The following is a 17459-nucleotide window of genomic DNA, read 5'->3' as shown; positions in this document are numbered from 1 at the left end:
TGGGAAAGTGTCTGCAGCAAGGAGGTACTCCTTGATGTTCCCCCCTCCAAAGCTGTTAAGGGGTGCCTCACACTCACCCCAGACCCTTGGCAAGGATAGGTGGTCCCTGTGCTGAGCTGATGGTCAGGAACAGCACAGATCCCTAAAAGCCTGACATCCCCCAGGCTCACGGTGCTGAGGGTGTCTGGAGGACATAATGGGTATTTCATCAGCTGTGACTTAACCTATGAGTGAAGCCACTTTTAAAATGGCACTTTAGAGCAATCTTGGCCAATGAATTGGATCTTCATACATTTTCTTTGGTTCACACAATGGCATTTTAGAAGGGACTAACGCAAACATTTTTATTTAGAATGTATTCATCATTATTTAAGTATCAATACAGTTTTTGCAATAGTTATCAAGAGTTCCCAGTACCAGGGGAAAATAAAACATAGCCACATGCTTGGCTACGTTCAGCACTTTAGCAAGCCTCTCCATCTTTTAGCTGAACATGCAGGGCAATACGTGTTAGTACATTGAATAAATACAAAATAAAGCAAATGTTAAAAAAGGTGTTTGTCTATGGGCCTGGAGAACCACATCCTCCTCCTGCCATGCCAAAACCTTGGTGTGAGAACTGTTGTCTGGACTGGGATGCAGAGTGCGGAATACACAGTTGCCAGAGCAGCGATACCTAATTAAGGAGAGACCAAGGGCCGGGGGAGAGTGAGATACCTGCTGCTGCTCAAGGCAGCAAGTTCTGCAGCTGCTTCTTGTGCTTCCAACTGCAGGTCAGTGCCAGTCCTAAAGCCCACAGCAAAGGCCGTGTCTAACCACAGCAATTAAAAAGTAAGATGCCTTCTGGCAAAGCCCAGCAGCAGTACTGAGATAGACACATTCCTCGTATCATCTTCAGGAAAAGTGAGCCATGCTACTACTGAAATGCAAACTCACATAAATATCACTATAAAACCCCTCAATGTTTTCAAGTACTCCCAAGCAGGGCCTTTCCTCCCCAGCTGTTGTGGTCCTATTCCATCACAAACTGCTCCATACAAGCCAGGACAGGTAAACCTGAATACAAATGGCACTCCCAGAGTCCGGAATATACATCTATCCGTGTGGGAGAGAAGGAACATGTTTCTCTTCTGCTCAGCTAAATTATTTAACCTGGGAGCATGAAGGTCACAATTAATAATATATGAAATAATGAACCTCCATCAAAATAACAGCTCTGTAGCTCTAGGAAAGATCCTTGCCTAGCATAAACCTGAAGCTACAGAGGGAGCAGCAGCCAGAGGGAAGAGCTTCCCTGTGATGGTGGCTGTGATGGTTGAGGGAGGCTGTTCGAGAAGTTTTGGTCTCCCTTTGAGAACAAGCAGGAGCTCTTCCTATGCCTGATTACTGCAATGCAGCACAGCCTGAGCTCTGAGCAAACACTTCTGACATCCTAGACACATTTGGGAGCTATATGAACAGCTAAGGACCAGAGCAAGTCCTTTTCACCTAAGCTCTTGTGGATTAGAAAGGGGAGATCACAGTCTCCGACGCTTCCCTGGGCTTCCTCTCTGCCCTGCTCCTTGCTGGGTGTCACGGGGTGACACCGCAAGCCTGGTCCCTCGGCGGGCAGTGCCAGGGCTGGGCAGGAGCTCCCAGCACCTGCCTGGGCTCGCAGGGCTCGCCAGACCCACAGCGGGCACGCCGTGAGTGCACCCAGCCTTCCTGTCAGACACAGACCCCAGCACTCCCACACCGACCAACCGAGTCAGAGGAGGGTTTGCGACACAAACTGAGCCTGGATTGGGTTACAAATGCTGGCTGTTGCATGACATGGGATACAACTGGGACATTAGACAGCTATTGGAGACAGCTCTGTTGCTTCATGCCAATGAATGCTTTTGCTGCCGTATATTCTTGCGAGAGCCCAGCCCGCACCTGCCTTGCTGCAGGTTCAGGCACACTGGGAGATGATGTTAGAGTTGCAGTCTAAGGAGTGAGTATGGTTTCTCTTGCAGTTTTCAGGCCCACAGCCAGCCCCAGGTGGGCTGACCAAGTCCAGGTAGTAGGGGGACTTGAGGAAACGGCGGTAAGAATCCTTTTCCATGAGGGTGAATATTTTTCTCTGAGCCTCATCAAAGCAGGACAGTGTAGGCTCCAGCATATTGTGGCTTGTCTTCTCCCGTGTGCATGAATCCAAATTCACCTGTGGGCCAAAGGGACAGTGTAAGTAGAACCCGTCCCAGAAGTGGCTGGCACAGGAAAGGGAAAATCCAAGTTTCTCTCCACCGAGTGTGCTTGGTGAGCTGTTGTCTGAAATGGCCGTTTGACACCCTTTGACACTCTTTGCCTTGGCAGAATCTGTGCAGTTGGATACCAACGCATCCCTGCTGCCAGGAGAACTGTTGGGGAGACTGACACACACCCCTCTGGGATGCAGCCAGCCAGGAAACTCAAACTGCATGGGAGCAGCTGGAACACTGGGAATCATAGTCCTCTTGGGCTTCTCACATTTGAGTGTGCACATGGAATGGCCATGTGGTTATAACTAAACACACTTTCTCTCTATCCAAGTTTAACATAAAAGCAATAAAAATGACACCATTTCCTTGCTAACAAGCAGAGAAGCAGAACCCTTCCTCTCTTGTGAAACTACCAATCTCTACATCCCAGTACTGCTGGCCTGGTTCAGAATTGAGGGTGATACCTTTGCCCAAGAAATGTTCTGTGCACGTACCTCTTTTGTGGCCTGCACTGAGATGAACTCATCATAGATCTTTCTGGCCTTGGGGCTGAGCTTGGCTGGTGACTTGGTTTTCTTGTAGTCCTCACAACTGACCCAGAACTCGATGTTTTCCTCGCTGTACTCAGATTTGAGAAACGCACGGAAAGCAGCCAGTCCTCCTATGGATTGTTTAGAGGAAAATAAGATCAGGTAAGAGTGTTGGTTCCTGGACAGTCATACCCACGAACCCCAGAAAACAGTGATTCTGGGTTCTCCTTGCTGGAGCTGAATGAGGAGCTCCCCTGGGTCTAGCAGCGGGGACAGCTCCTGCCTCCACGGCAGTGACTCGTGCGTGATGTGGGAGGCTGGAATTCAGAGTCCCCTGGGGATGTCACTTGTGGGGCCTCAGCTGCCTGCTCCCCCACTGTGACCTTCAGTGTCTCATCCAGGAGAAGACAAGCAATTCTCGTGTTCCCATGAGGCCCCGAGGAGACAGACAACACACTCCACAAGGTCTCAGGCCATGGGAACCATGAGAAGGAAACCTCAAGGACATCAGTGAAGCCTGGAACTGCTGGGAAGACAAAGTCTCCCAGGGGCTCAGCTGCAAACAATGTCTACACTTTTTCATTCTTGTTTAGCCCATCACAAACTGTGTGCCCCAGGGTTGCCCTCCCCTTACACACAGACTGTGCCAGTTGCCTTCAAAAATGGGACAGATTAGCAGTAGGTCAAAGCCACACACGATTCGTTGGGATTGACCCTTGCCTTGGGTCTGAGCAAGAGGACCCTTCACCACCCCTTCCAGAGGTCTGTGTGGCCAAAGGAGATCTTGTGTGCTCCTAAGAGGCATAAGGTGACATCCCATGTCCCCTCCCAGGACTGCTCACAGCACACACACTTCAGGCAGCATAAGGGCCCTCTTTACTTACTCTCATGATGGATCAAGTTTTCCAAAGAGTCTGCCCATTTTCTGACTTCCTCTTGGCTAAGCCTAAAAGGAGACAAGGGGAGAAACACAGGGAAGAGTTAAGGGGAGTACAGAAGGGACAAATTTGGTTTTTTGCTCAGTACCATTAGAAAATATTTTTCCCTGATTGTTGTAAGAGCATACACTAGAGACCAAGAATGAAATGCCTGCTTGCTTTACAGATACCCTTGGGGATCCCAGATCTAATCTACAGAAATTTTGGGTTGCAATTCCTATCACCAGCCATGGGCTGGAATTTTCCTGGAAAAATTGTTATGGAATTTATGTTTATTTTGTGAGAGGCTGCATCTCTTGCTGGAGCATAGACCTGGAATCACTCTTACAGGTCATATCAGTGAACTCCAAAGAGCTGATTTCTCTAATATGTCAGGTGAACAGTAGTTATGTGGAAGAGAGAGGAATGTGGGAACTGGAAACATATGGGGAATGTGTGAACGCATCCTGCATTCCTTCCCCCTGCCATACTAAAACATCTAGGGCTCATCTATTCCAAGAGCCTTTGGAGTCCTCTTTGGAGAGAACACCATCACCTTGCACCAGTGATACCCTGGCAGGCTGCTCACTCTGTTTTGTGTGTCAGCACCTCTCTGCAGTTGTGTGGACTGTTGCACAAATCCAGCTCCAAGAGACAGCGATGCTGATTCTGCAATGTGTCCAGTCACACTGGGTCTGGGATGGCGTTATTCCCCTGCCCAGGAGAGGGCACACACCTTCCCACATGCACAAAGATATTGAATCATAGAAGTGTTGGCAGAAAGGGGTCTCTAGTTCAACCTTCTTCATGAAAAGGGTCAGTCAACACTTGAGGACTCTTGCCACAGTAGATTCAAACACAGGCATTCAGGAGGAACTAGGAAGCAGCAGCAGAAACACTAATGGAGTCCAGCTTGATGAGGCAGTGAACAACATGCTTAGCTACATGACACTACCTGCTCTTACCTCTGGCTTGAAGATGTCTTCTCCTTCTTGCCCTGGGAAGAGCTGTAGTCACAGGAGTCTGACTTCTGCAGCAAGAAACCCAGACGGTGCTTCATGTCTTTGGCACTGGAAGAAACAAATCAAGAAGGAGATGAGGGTAATGCATTACACTCCCTCTGCAGCCTCCTCACTGAACAAGCTCCCTCAGCATTACTCAGTGACACCAATGCAGGTCATTGCTGGTGACTCCACTGCTGACTTTACACTCCTCCCATAATGCACATTTCTGTTTCTAGACAAATACAACAATGTCAAAGTAGTAATTTTTCATATTCAACAGCACCATTTTCTTGCTGAGAAGGTCATCAGCCTGGAGGCTGGGCTGCCAAAGGGGGAGAAGCTGTTGTTTCCCTACTGTTTCCAGTTAAAATATTGTGATAGAAAGGCATCCCCACTCTGTGTGTGTCACTTCTCCTTGAACTGATTTGCCCAGCTACCAATGACTGCTTCTTACAGCCTTACTAATCCTTTACTGCAGCCCTTGCCATCTCCCCACCTCATCACCCAGCTACAGGAACAGCAGGGCCATGCCAGGCCACCCCACCAAGAGGCTGCCTATGACAGAGAGGGAAGGCAGGAAGCCAAGGGCTTGGAGAAGGATTGTGGGGTGAGATCAGGGGATGAGCCAAAAGTTTCACCACGACCAGCCCACACTGACTACAAGAAGGACTCTCTCGCTCCACAGCAAGCTCCTCAAACGATTAACAAAATCGTTAATTTTGTTCTGCCTTCTAGCGTGTTCAGGACAATCTCCTGACAGCAGCATCTAGATAAGCAGCTGGTATTGGCCTTGGCATCTCTCTGGGTTTCCTTCCAGTTTAAGAATGAGGGGTGGGTAAATCAGTCCTGCTTGCTCAGGCGTGCAAGCCCTGGCCTGTCGCAGGGTGCAATGATAGTATAAGCAGGAAATTCTTCTCCTGCTTATCAGATCTGAGCCTGAAAAAAAGCAAGAGGCTGTGCCACAGGACTGAGCTCTGGTAGCTGCTCAGCCTCTCAGCACTGCTCTCTGCCCCAGCAGTAGCACCCTGTCAGCCATCCTGGCCATATCTTCTCTCACTGCTTGCTCAAATCCAACCCTCTGGTGAGAGCAAAGGAAACTCACAGCTGCTTTAGAGCAGGGTGCATGTGGCCAGGACCAACATTCAGGCTCTGCCCAGACAGACATGGGGACTCTGTGTTGCCAGGATCAGGCTGCCTGGCGCTGTCATGCTCTTTGTCCCAGGGGAAGGAGACCACTCAGGTCTGCAGGAAGGCAGGAGCAGGAGGAAACAAGACACTGTTGCTTGTTTGGAGTCCCGCAGCCTTCTGGGAGAGAGGGGTTGTTTTTAGGAATCCTGGACAGAAGTGCTTAAAAGATGCAAACTACTTTTCTTTGCATTTTTTCAAGTGCTTTTTTTGTTTCATCTCCATCAAATGTTCCTGCAAATTGGAGTGGAAGGCGTCAATATTTTTCCCTTGCATTTTTAGTACTTGTTTTCAAATCCAGTCATGAACAGGGAGCTTTTTCCCCCCAGATGGGAACCAGCTGAGTCTCTGTTTGCATTTTCCCAATCCAATGCACAGCTGCTGGGAAGCAGTCTCAGGAGCGCTGCTGAGGGCACAAGCAGGTGGAAAAGCAGTGCTGCACCAGAGACCTGTCCAAGTTTGCACAGGCTTGGTGAGCAGGGAGTATTGTGCCATCCTGCTCGGCATCTCCAGGGCCCACGGCACCTGAAAAGGAGTACCACCCCTCCAGGAGGGGTCGTGGCCACCTTGCAGGCACAGAGACCCCTCACACTGGGCTGTGGGGCAGCCCATGCAGCCGAGGCAATGCTTAGGGGTGTGGCAGGCTCTGCCACTGCAGGAGTGCCTGGACGGTCCTGCACACTGGGATGCAGCCAGATCCTGCGCCCACGGCAGGGGTGCAGCTCAGCCCACCCTGACTGGCACTGCACTGTGGGTGTATGATGAGCCACACACCAGCCCTACAGTGCTGTGCACCGCGGGTACAGCCTGACCCGGCCCCTCACCCTCACTGCACACCCGGGGAACTCGCGCTGACCCCACACTGGCTGGTACCGCATCCAGATCCAGTGCACTGGGCTGGTTCGCATCCCTGCCTGCTGGCAGACGGGTCCTTGGTCCTGCCAGGCTGGGTTTCTGCATTTCGGATGCATTTTTGGGGATAATCCCTAATTTTTATCCTGTCTGCCTTGCTTCCCCCTCAAAAAATCAAGAAAAATAAAAGTCGGCAGTGTGAGGATTCAAAGGAGATAAGGGGTGCAAAGCTTGCGGCAGAAACAGCTGACAGGAATATAAAAATATAGCAATGCTAAGAGCTGCTTGTTTTGCTGATGGGAAGGATGGGTCTAGCGTTCCTGCAGCTCAGTACGAAACCTTTCTGCAATCCTGCTTCTAACAGAAAAAAAACTCTCAAAAGCCTCTAAGCAATCATTTGTATGTAATCTTACAAAATAATCAGAGCCAAATCTGCCTTTTCTGCTTCAGACACAAAGCGCAATGCATCAGCGTATCTCCAGGCTAACACGACCATTACCAGATGCTCAGAAATAAACAGTACCTTTTTAAGCAAGTGGCTGGCAGTGCAGCGAGTCCCTTGCACATCTTGCTCCCGGGGTCGGTTCAGTATTCCAGGAAAAACAACAAAGCAGGAGGCGGCAGAGGCTGCGCACGGGTCCTGCGTCGACTGCAGAATTCAGTCTGGTCTCTGAGCCAGCTGCGCTGCCTTGGCTCTATTTTATAGCCTAGCCCAGACAGCCCAGCAGCACTGGGTGACCCAGTCAGGAGTCAGCACAGCAGCAGCACCCGTCCCCTTTCTGCCCACCCAAGAGGAAGAGGCTGACGTATAAACCCAGACAAAGGAGTGAGTGAGATTGAAAACCTTACCAGAAATGAAGCTTGGTGTCTGGCTGCAGAGGTGGATTCTTTCAAAAGGGCTGAAAAAGCTTTAGGGACTTTCCTCTATTGCAGGAAGTTGGAATGGTGCAGATAGAAATCTAGAGGAGATTTTCGGGGGGGGGGGCATAGATAGTAAAAAGGATCAGAGAATCAATTCTGAGAAGCAAGATGAGCTTTGCTGGCTCCTCTGTTCATTTCCTTTCCTCTTCTATTTAAAGTAACCTGGAGAAAAAAAGGGACAAGAATTTTAAACATAAAAGGTTCCTGTAATCCCAACAAATGGAGAAAACAGAGCTCTTAAGGAGAGAAGAATGTAAATTCACCAGAAAAATACCCAGGCAGATGAGACTGTCCTGTTTTATTCTAGTCATGAATATATACTTTTGGTGAGGCTGAAACAAAAGCTCTGAGGGGCATATCACTATTGGAATATAAAATGTGCGTGCCTCAGCACACAGATTTGAGGACAGCTCATGTACATGGGTGGAGAAAAGAAATTCAGGAGGCTGGCAACACGTCTGCCTCAGATATGGGTATTGCTGCAATACCTTACTTCTCCAGTTGCACTTGCCCCTAATCAAAAGCCAGACCTTGGGACTCAGGAATCCCCAAAGAAAGATGTGTAAGTAAAACAATAGGCATAACTGTACCTGCCCAGAGAGGACTTTGAAGCAGTGCTGAGGTACTAAAGAATGGACTCATGAGACACCTGGCTCTGGGGGCGTTTGGTGGTGACCAAACACTGCACTGCTTGGCTCTGCTGTAGTCCTGAGAAGAACAAAATTACTTCAGCTACACCCCTTGTCCTCAGCTCTTGAATGGTACAGAAGGCAGTTGCCCCTCTGGAGAGAGAGAATTGGCTGATATTTATTGAGTTGCAGCTCAGCACAGCCTGTACCATCATTATAAAAGAGGGGAAAGCTTTGGGCAGACGGACGTGCATATGGTCTTCTGCATTCTAAGTCTTGCTCCTGCTGTGAAATAAAGAAGCTTCTGATCAGCAGCAGGCTGTCTGCCCACGCTACCCACTGCTGTGTCCCCTCTCCTAGAAACCTTTCAATACTTTGCCCATGATCTGCAGAAGTTGCAGGATGAGTTTTTCCCTCCTGTGTCTCTAGAGCCAAAAGCCAGCAGCACAGACAACCCAAATCCGGGATGAGTACCTGAGTACTGCATCCTCTCAGATCACTAACTGTGCTGAAAGGCAGTGCTCTAATTAACTGTAAAACGCTTTTGTAGGAAAACCATCCTGCTGCCAAACCTGAGGCAACGTGCCTGCAAATCCTGCACTGTTCCAACTAAAAACCAGTTCCAGCTCAGGGCAGTGTAAAATTTTCACTGAGTGAATCCCCTTGTCTTTTTTGTGTTAATGAGTTGACAGCACTTGGGTGGAACTGTAGGAATCAACTGGTACTGGCAAAGCTCTCTGATGTCTTCTGTTTGGGGACATGAGAAGTCAAAGGGCAGAATATGGCCAACAGGAAAACTAATTATTTGCTAAATATTTAATTAATTTAATTTTAATTGCAAACTTGTGCAATGTTACTGCTGGTCATGTGCAAATGCAGCGCTTTCATTCAAGCAATTCACAAGCTCAGATGGCAGACAAGGTCAAAGTGTCTGCAAGCTCTAACCCTGACCCTCACCCTGGCAGCCAGAGCCAGACCACCTGTCTCAGGAAGGTTCCAAAGGCTGCTTGCTAGGGCAGTGAGCTTCTGTGCAGAACACAGATATTCTGCAGTTTCTCTGCAAATTGTTGTGGAATCTGATTTAGGAATGTCACACTTCTCCGTGGATTGTAAGCACATTTGCTGCGTGGCTCTAATGACACTCAGATGCTGATGGTGTCAACATCAGGTCACCTTCTGCATTCCCCAACTTCTGTGCGAGCAGGCTCTAATCAGAAATTTCTGACACTGCCATCACAACAGCCAGCCCAAAGGGCTTTGCAATTAAGAGCATCCTCCCTAGACTGGGTATGTAGGCTCCTAGAAATGCTGCAGTTGAAATTTCCCTTTTTCCAGTTCATTAACACAGGCTGGTTCACTCTGGCCCTCATGTGAGGAGTTTGGGCTTGTGTACTGTTTCTCCTCTAAGCTGTGTTTTCCAGCTGTTGCAGTTTAATATCCTCTCAGCTGCTCCAGCTGGTCCCCAATCTAAAGTACCCCCTACCATCTCTCACCGTCATAGTCAGGCCTCTTCTCCCAGTGTACAGACTGTGCTGTGCTCAATACCAAAATCTCCTCCTCCCTGCCAGTTAGGGAAGCAAGCGGCAGCTCATGCCACGTTTTACGCCTGTCACGTCATCTGTGCCTCGCTTCACCTGCAGCGTGGAGAACTCAGCAGTGAGGATGGGATGGGGGTGGGGGCTCCCTGGCTAGTCCATCCCTTGGCATTGTGGTGCTTTGGGGGCACTCAGGGGCTCACAGAGCCAGCACAATCGTAAATGTCTGCGGTACCCACCGTGGCATCCCTTGTTCCCCACCCACTCATCCCTGCTGCATCCCACACCCTGCCTCCCCAAGCAGCTAGAGACAAGGCTGTGAATTGGAGCTTTCCCTCCCACCACCACTTTTAGGGAAAAACGTCACACACGTGTGCTCACCCCCGTACATAAGTGAGTGTGGGATGTGTCCCTCGGCTTGGTTGCAGCCAAGAGGCAGGCCGTGGGAGGAGGCAGGGAGCACGGGAACGCTGCTTCCGTGGTCGTTGCCCAGAGCTGAGCTACTGCAGGCTGTTGCCCTCCTGCCTCATCCCTTCCCATCCCTGAGCAGCTGTGGGATGTGAGCACGCAGGGAAGGTGGATGCTCTGCGTCACTGGAAACTGAGAGGGACATGGGAGCTGTGAGGATGTGCTGCTGGGCCAGAGCCTCTCCTGTCACAGCTACCTTCCCCAGTCTGCCTTGTAGAGGCTCAGTGATCCACTCTTCCCCCTCTTCATGTCTTATAAAGCCAGCCAGGCACCGTGGGGTCGGGCTGGCAAATGCCTGGGTGCACAGAGGGACACTGGGCAAGGCACTGCCCATCTTTCCCATGGGCATTCTCATCCCAATACATGTCTGGCAGACAGCATTGCTGAGGAACTGGAGCAGCTCCCGCTCAACTGAGAAGCACCAGCCTGGATGGCACTGGCCCCCAGGGCCCCAGGCTGAAGCCCTGTATGATCAGCTGCTCTGGTGACATTTCTGTCCAGTTGAGTGTCCCTGGCACACAGCCCTGCTGTGGGGAGTGGGCCTGGAGCTATGCTGAACTCCCTGATTTGCTTCCCCTGTACTCCAGCCCCAAGCACTCTGCACAGAATCCCTTCCACTGCAACTGCCCACTATTGATTTCTTCTCCAGTACACCCATTAGTGGGTAAGATTTCCTTCCAGTACTGAGGGTTGCATCTTATTCATGTAGACATGTGGTTTGAGTGAATTATAACTAATGAGCTGGGAGCAGAGAGTCCTGGAAGGACTATTTGGGTTCCTAATTTGGGTGAATGAACTCAGCACGTGCCTGTGCCTGACACTGCATGCAGCCATGTTTCCTGTCCCAGGGCACTGACTGTGGCCTGACCCCTCTAAAAGCCACATGGAGAGGCCACACTTTCCCCATAGGGTCCCCCAGCCAGCCCTGGGATTCCCAGAAACTCTGTCCCACAGCATACTCTGAGGAAATTGTCCTTTCCCATGTCTCTGCAGTGCACCACCTGACTTCCCACATGACCACAGACATGGACCTCACAAACAGCCCCCAGAGGCAGCCTTTGAGGAGAGAGCATCTCTTCCCAAATTAGCCCTGAGAGGGGGATGACTCACCATTCTGCGACATGGTTAATTTGCTGCTCACACAGAAACCTTCTTGAGTGGATGTATCTCCAGGCTGACCCAGTCAACCTCCTGCTTCTCTTGCACAAGGCAAAGATGAACTTTTAAAGGCAAGGCAGCTTTTTTTTGCTGTCACAGTTTCTTGCTGAGCCTGCTCCTCTCTGAAATGATGCTCTGTAAACGTTAGTACATTCATGCAGTGCATTCCTTAGCTCCAAGTTCACACAGTCCATACAACCAAACATACAGTCCATACAATTTTCCCATGCTCTCAGGTGTTTCCTACTTATATGGGCACCTATACCATCAGTGGACTTTTGTAATTTCTAAGGACTTGGAATTTCCTAATCATTTGAAGGGGATGGTGGGAGCTGTGTTTTTCTTTGCTTCAACCCTCAGTTTTTGGGTTGCCTACTTCTTCTGTTACTACCTGAAAGAAAATATTTCATCTTGTATCAAAGGAAGAATTTTGTTCAGCTCAAATGGATGGGGTTTCTTTCCTCTCCTGGTTTGGGTTTGCTAATGAAATAAGTGTGTTTGTTTTGTTTTGTTTGTTTGTTTGTTTTGTCTGGCTATTGTTGTTTATGGGTATCAGACCACAGAAAAAGCTATGCTTTGAGTAGCTTGCCTTCCAATTTCCCAAATCTGTCTCATAATCCATCTTGATTTACAGTCCCTTAAACATTTCCTGCTAATCACTAAGACAGTTTTGAATAACACTGGACCACAAACCAAGTCAACATATGGCTGTTCACTGATGCTTTCTAAACACTAAAACCACTTTGAAATGTCTCATTTAGCCACTTTTAATCCATTTAATATGGACTTTATGACATATGAAGCCAAATATTGATAGCAAGTCGTATTCACTTATACATCTATTTCACCACCATAACTCCCTCATAAAAAAACTATTAAGCTCATTAGAAAAGGTCTATTTTTTCCATTCAATCACGTCAGCTGGTATCAATTACATCACCACCTTTTTCAAACGAGCCTGCTATCACCCATACTAATAGTGCTCCTGCACTGATAAACAGGTTACCAGCTCTGTGACTATACAGCTCACCCTCTCTTAGAGAATCACAGAACTATTAAGTTTGGAAAAGACCTCCAAGATTATCGAATCCAACCTTTGACCCAACACCATGATGCCAAGTAAAACATAGCACTAAGTGTTAATTCCAGGCATTTCTTGAACACCTCCAGGGATGGTGACTCCACCACTTCCTTGGGCAGCGCGTTCCTGTGCTTAACCACCCTTCCAGTGAGGAAATTCTTCCTAATGCCTAGCTGAACCTCCCCTGGTACAGCCTGAGGCCATTTCCTCTTGTCCTGTTGCTGGTTGCCTGGGAGAAGAGACCAACCACCTCCTGTCTCCAACCTCCTTCCAGGTAGTTGTAGAGAGTGATGAGGTCACCCCTGAGCCTCCTTTTCTCCAGGCTGAACACCCCCAGCTGCCTCAGTCACTCCTTATATGACTTGCACTCCAGCTCCATTGCCCTTCTCTGGACTTGCTCCAGCACCTCAATGTCCTTCTTGTAGTGAAGGGCCCAAAACTGAACTCAGGGTTCAAGTGCTGAGTACACGGGGATGATCACTGTCCTGGTCCTGCTAGCCACCCTATTTCTGATCCAGGCCAGGATGCCATTGGCCTTTTTGCCCACCTGGGCACACCCAGCTCATGTTCAGCTGCACCAGCACCCCCAGGTCCTTTTCTACTTCAGTCACTCTTCCTTCAGCCTGTAGCACTGCCTGGGATTGCTGTAACCAAAGTGCAGGAGTTGACACTTTGCCTTATTGAACCTCAGACCATTGGTCTTGTCCCATCGATCCAGCCTGTCCTGATGCCTCTGCAGAGCCTTCCTACCCTTCAGCAGATCAACAGTCCTGCCCAACTTGGTGTCATCTGTGAACTTGCTGAGGGTGCACTCGATCTCTTCATCCAGATAATTGATAAAGATATTAAACAGAACTGGCCCCAGTACTGCTTCTTGGGGAACCCCACTAATGACCGGCTGGCAAGTGGATGTGGCACCATTCACCACCACACTCTCAGCCTGGCCATCCAGCCAGTTTTTAGCCCAGTGAAAAGTGCACCTGTCCAAGCCATGGGCTGTCAGCTTCTCCAGGAGAATGCTGTGGGAAGAAAAGAAAGCATAGCTTTCTTCCAATATCCTTTTATTCTAAAATGTGTGAATGTATTCTAAATGTATTCTAAAATAAACCATGCTTTGTGCTGGGAGCTCTTTGGCCTATTCCTCCAAGAATCTTAATGCAAGCCAGTTGCACCTGGTTGACATAAAAGACTGTGTGGATGATCCCCAGGGCTGTGTAGCCCCAGGCAGACACACACTCGTTGTCTTTTGGAGTGGACATTGAGCAGACCCTTGTGCTGTGTCAGCACTGCCTGCAGCCCCCCTGGAAGTCTCCCAGGGCCAGACCCCAACGTTGCCATTGCTGCTTGTGTGCCTGGGGGTGCCAGGCAGCTGTCCTTGTCCTGCCTGGTGTGCTGCCAGCCCCTCCTCAGCCCACACACCCTGGCTGAAGCACAGTGCCTGAGAGCTGGGTGCTGCTCCCGCTGAGCAAAGGTGGCTCTAGTGACACACACACCACTGACTGCTCACAGTGAACAGCTTCACCCTCGCCAGCAACCAGTCCAAAGTATTTTCACTCCACATTTTGATCTGATACAGTGTAACATGTACATAGCTGCTGTTTGTTTAAATACACAATTCTGTGTTCCTTCATGTTCTTTGCAAGTGGTTTGCACAGGCTATTTGAAGCTCACTGGGAAGCTCCCTATCGAGCCAGGAGCTGTGATGGGCGATGTTGGGACAGCTCAGACTGACCCCGTGGGCCCATCACTACAAGAGCTTACAGTCAGTGGTTTGTGCACACCTCTCACTTGTGGATTGCTTCACCTGACGGTGCCCTAAGGTACAGGGGAGGAGGAGGCACAAAGGGAGGCAGGAAGAGGGTTGATACGCCAGAAATTAGGATGTCTTTATGTACAGTGTGCAACAAAACCACTCCTCATGCCTTGAGCACCTTAGCAACCCAGCTGTGCAGTGACTTCTGTTCTACAGCTTTAAAAAGCCCAACCTTTTAATGTGATTGAGCCATCTTCTGCCTAGACAGTTACTGGAGGATGTGAAGTTACAAGCTGCAAGGATAAATCTTTCATCACTGCAGATCTAGTGGGATCTACTGTCTTAACCTCAGATGGACCTTTCTTCCTCCCTTCCCACTTATCTTTCTAGTGGCAGCTGAGCAGGATTAGAGCTGCCAGACCACAAGGGCCCATGCCAGGGAACAAAGGGTAGAGCTTTATTGACTAGTGCAAATCCCAGGGGACATTTTGTCAGTAGGGTCATGGCTCAGCATCCTAAGCACATCCCTTACTGCTCTGGTAACAATTTAGTTGTTGAATTCTCTAAGTCTGCGTACAAAAAGCAACTTGCAAGCAGCAAGCATGTGTCAATGCCTGTCTCAAGGGTATGCCTGTTATTTAAAAAGCGATGTCTGACACATCTGTGAATGGGGTGGCAAGCATCATCGTTGCAGGCTAGAGAAACACAAAAGCAAGGACAAGCAGCTGCAGCAGAGAAACAGCATCTTTTCAAAAGCACTGGGATGCCAGCCTGCTACATACAATGGCTGAGGTAACTTGGAATAGAACTAAATGCTCTTCATGTGGCCTCAGCCTGAGGGGGAGTTCGAAAAGATGCCAGGTATTCAACCGATCAGTCAGCCCTGATCTGCATATAGTTTAACACTCACAAAAGGGAGGCAGTAAGAGGAATCACTGGCAACAGTTGATCTTAGCCTAAAGTTTCTTGACCTGTGTCTTGGAGGCAGATTGGACAAGTGAAATTGCAAATGGCAAATATCCAGTGTAGCAAAACTGTGGAATTGCTGCGCTGGGAGCAAGTGACTTGCTGCAGAGGCTGGTTGCATAGGCATGCATACAGCATATAACAGACACACAGAGACCACTGGAAAAGAGTAATTGCTTGCTGAGCTCTGTTTTGTCAGGACCACTTGCCATTTAAAATTTATGTTGCAGCAGTGCTGAAAATCCAAGGAGACCTGAGTTTCTCTATGCCACAGAGGAAAAATAAAAGAAAGTGAGAGAGCTCGAGCAAAATCTATGGCACATGGCACATGGCCCTGCAGCTGATGCTCACAGCACCACGCTGAGAGTGACAACGTTTAATGCCTTACCATTTAAAAATTTCTGCTTTTCCCAAAAAAAGAAATAAATGCTTCTTGTTGTTACATTTTATCCCTCTGAACTTCTCAGCAGGATGCAAGTGGCTCAGATCTTACTGTCTCTTCTGAAACCCTGTTTGCCAGTCTTTCTGGTACTCCAGATGCAGGCTGGATGCTAAAGACTGCAATTACTGGCTCAGCAGGTGAGCCTCCTGCAAGCTGCTATCCCAAGGCACATTCATGCTTTAGTGTTTCAGCTGGAAATAAGTTTTAACACAAAAGGAAAAAATATGGGCTTCTGCACCTGTTTCGAATCAAGCCTCCAGTGTCCATAACTAGCTCATCTAACACAGGATTACTTGGATCACAGAATCCAACCAACACCACTGAAGCAATCCTAAACTGTCATCCACAGAGGACTTGTGGTCCCAAGAATATAATGCAAAATATCAAAGGAGATGCTGCTCTGGATAATCTTAGAGATGGAGCCACAAAGATACATTATGGACCTGGGCTGTCTCTAATCAAGGATGTTCAGCTCCAGGGCACTGTTTCTGATCACTGGAGAGACAAGCCAGCTCTAAAGACACCATGACATCGAAAGGAGTTACACTGTTCAGCATTATCATGGTATAAATTGACTAGCATCATGTACAAAGCATTTTATGTCATAAATACAGAGTGTTTATCTTATTTGTGCATCATAGGAATTTGTAATTTGTGACAAACTTTGTGAAATAATGCTGCAGTCCCAGTCAGCCCAGCTAAACCTCACCTGCCAAACCCTCACATGAGATTGCCACTCAGCCTAATTTCATGGGCTTGTCCCACCTGGAAAGGATTCCCAAACACAGACCCTGGGTTGTTACACAGAGCACTAGATGCCCATAAAAACATGCCCAATATCCCATAAGCCAGCAAATGCTCCCTGGGCATTGCTTGTTCTCTCCCTCTGTCACTGAGACAGCCACATGCAACAACCACGCTGCTCTGTGAATTCACCTCTGCTCTCTGAGACATTTCCTACCCCTTTGCTGCCAGCAGTTCCCATCTCTATTCCCTTGTCCTGTGAACAGCACCATCTTGGGGTGCGCCTCTGAAGGGAATTCCAAGCTGAGAAATAGGATGGAGCCACGCTGGCCAGGAATGGAAAAGGCAGGGGTCATGAGAGCCAGGAAGGAGAAGAATGGCCAGTGATGCACAGGGGGGGCAGGAAGCTACGTGAGGAGTGGCCTCAGAGATGAGCCGTGGGAAGGAGGGCATGTCCCACAGCATCTGGACAAGACAATCCTTGGGAACACTGTCCAGCAGCCAAGGGTCTCCAGGGACACTCAGCTGCCTCTGGAGGGAGCATGTGCATGTGCTGAGTGGCCTTGCTGACCTGCAAGGGAGGTCGGTGAGCTGAAAGCAGTTCCTCAGTGCTTTGGGGCAATGTGGTGGGATCTCTAGGGAAGCTGTGCCAGACAGAGGCCTCCAGCATGATCCTTCTGCTTGGCAACGTCCTAACTGTCTTTACTGTTATCTTGTGCTTGAGATGCATCATGGAGAATCACTTATGTTCTGAGTAAGAGCAGCTAAAAATAGTGCTAATGTAACAAGGATGAGAGATGAATTTACAAAGTGGAGCAAGAAAGCCCAGAAGCCCCTTGCTGTCATTATACACTCCCACAGCTTTCAGACATGTTTTCAACAGCAAATGCTCTTGCTGTTTGTTAGGCAAAAAATCAAATTGCCTATGACAGTCACAGATGCCTGGAAGGCTTTGTATTGGAGTGATTTCTTTTTGCCTCCTCTTCCTTCAACATACCCAACTGCTGTTCACCTTGTAACCCTGCTTCCTCCAACCAAAATATATGGTGCTT

At 48.9% G+C, this 17459-nt stretch overlaps 1 protein-coding gene across 6 annotated transcripts in view; it reads right to left on the bottom strand.

The window, feature by feature from the left end:
• Positions 1 to 317: 317 nt before the first annotated feature.
• The window catches only part of RGS4 (regulator of G protein signaling 4), a 32531-nt gene continuing 15389 nt past the window's right edge, over positions 318 to 17459 (bottom strand). The window contains exons 1-6 of one of the 6 annotated variants that reach the window (XM_032695874.1): positions 8222 to 8409; positions 7560 to 7793; positions 4635 to 4739; positions 3637 to 3698; positions 2717 to 2883; positions 318 to 2185 (exon numbers count right to left, since the gene is read on the bottom strand). In XM_032695874.1, coding sequence (XP_032551765.1) covers positions 1934 to 2185; positions 2717 to 2883; positions 3637 to 3698; positions 4635 to 4729 — 576 coding nt within the window. In that variant the 5' untranslated portion in view covers positions 4730 to 4739; positions 7560 to 7793; positions 8222 to 8409 and the 3' untranslated portion in view covers positions 318 to 1933. Of the gene's footprint in view, positions 2186 to 2716; positions 2884 to 3636; positions 3699 to 4634; positions 4740 to 7233; positions 7490 to 7559; positions 7794 to 7894; positions 8063 to 8221; positions 8410 to 17459 lie in introns of those variants that run through there. The other 5 variants (XM_032695871.1, XM_032695873.1, XM_032695872.1 and 2 more) reach the window with 5 other exon arrangements.

The sequence above is a fragment of the Chiroxiphia lanceolata genome, chromosome 9, assembly GCF_009829145.1.
Source record: "Chiroxiphia lanceolata isolate bChiLan1 chromosome 9, bChiLan1.pri, whole genome shotgun sequence".
Lineage (NCBI taxonomy): Eukaryota > Metazoa > Chordata > Aves > Passeriformes > Pipridae > Chiroxiphia > Chiroxiphia lanceolata.
This window is presented reverse-complemented; position numbering and strand designations above follow the sequence as displayed.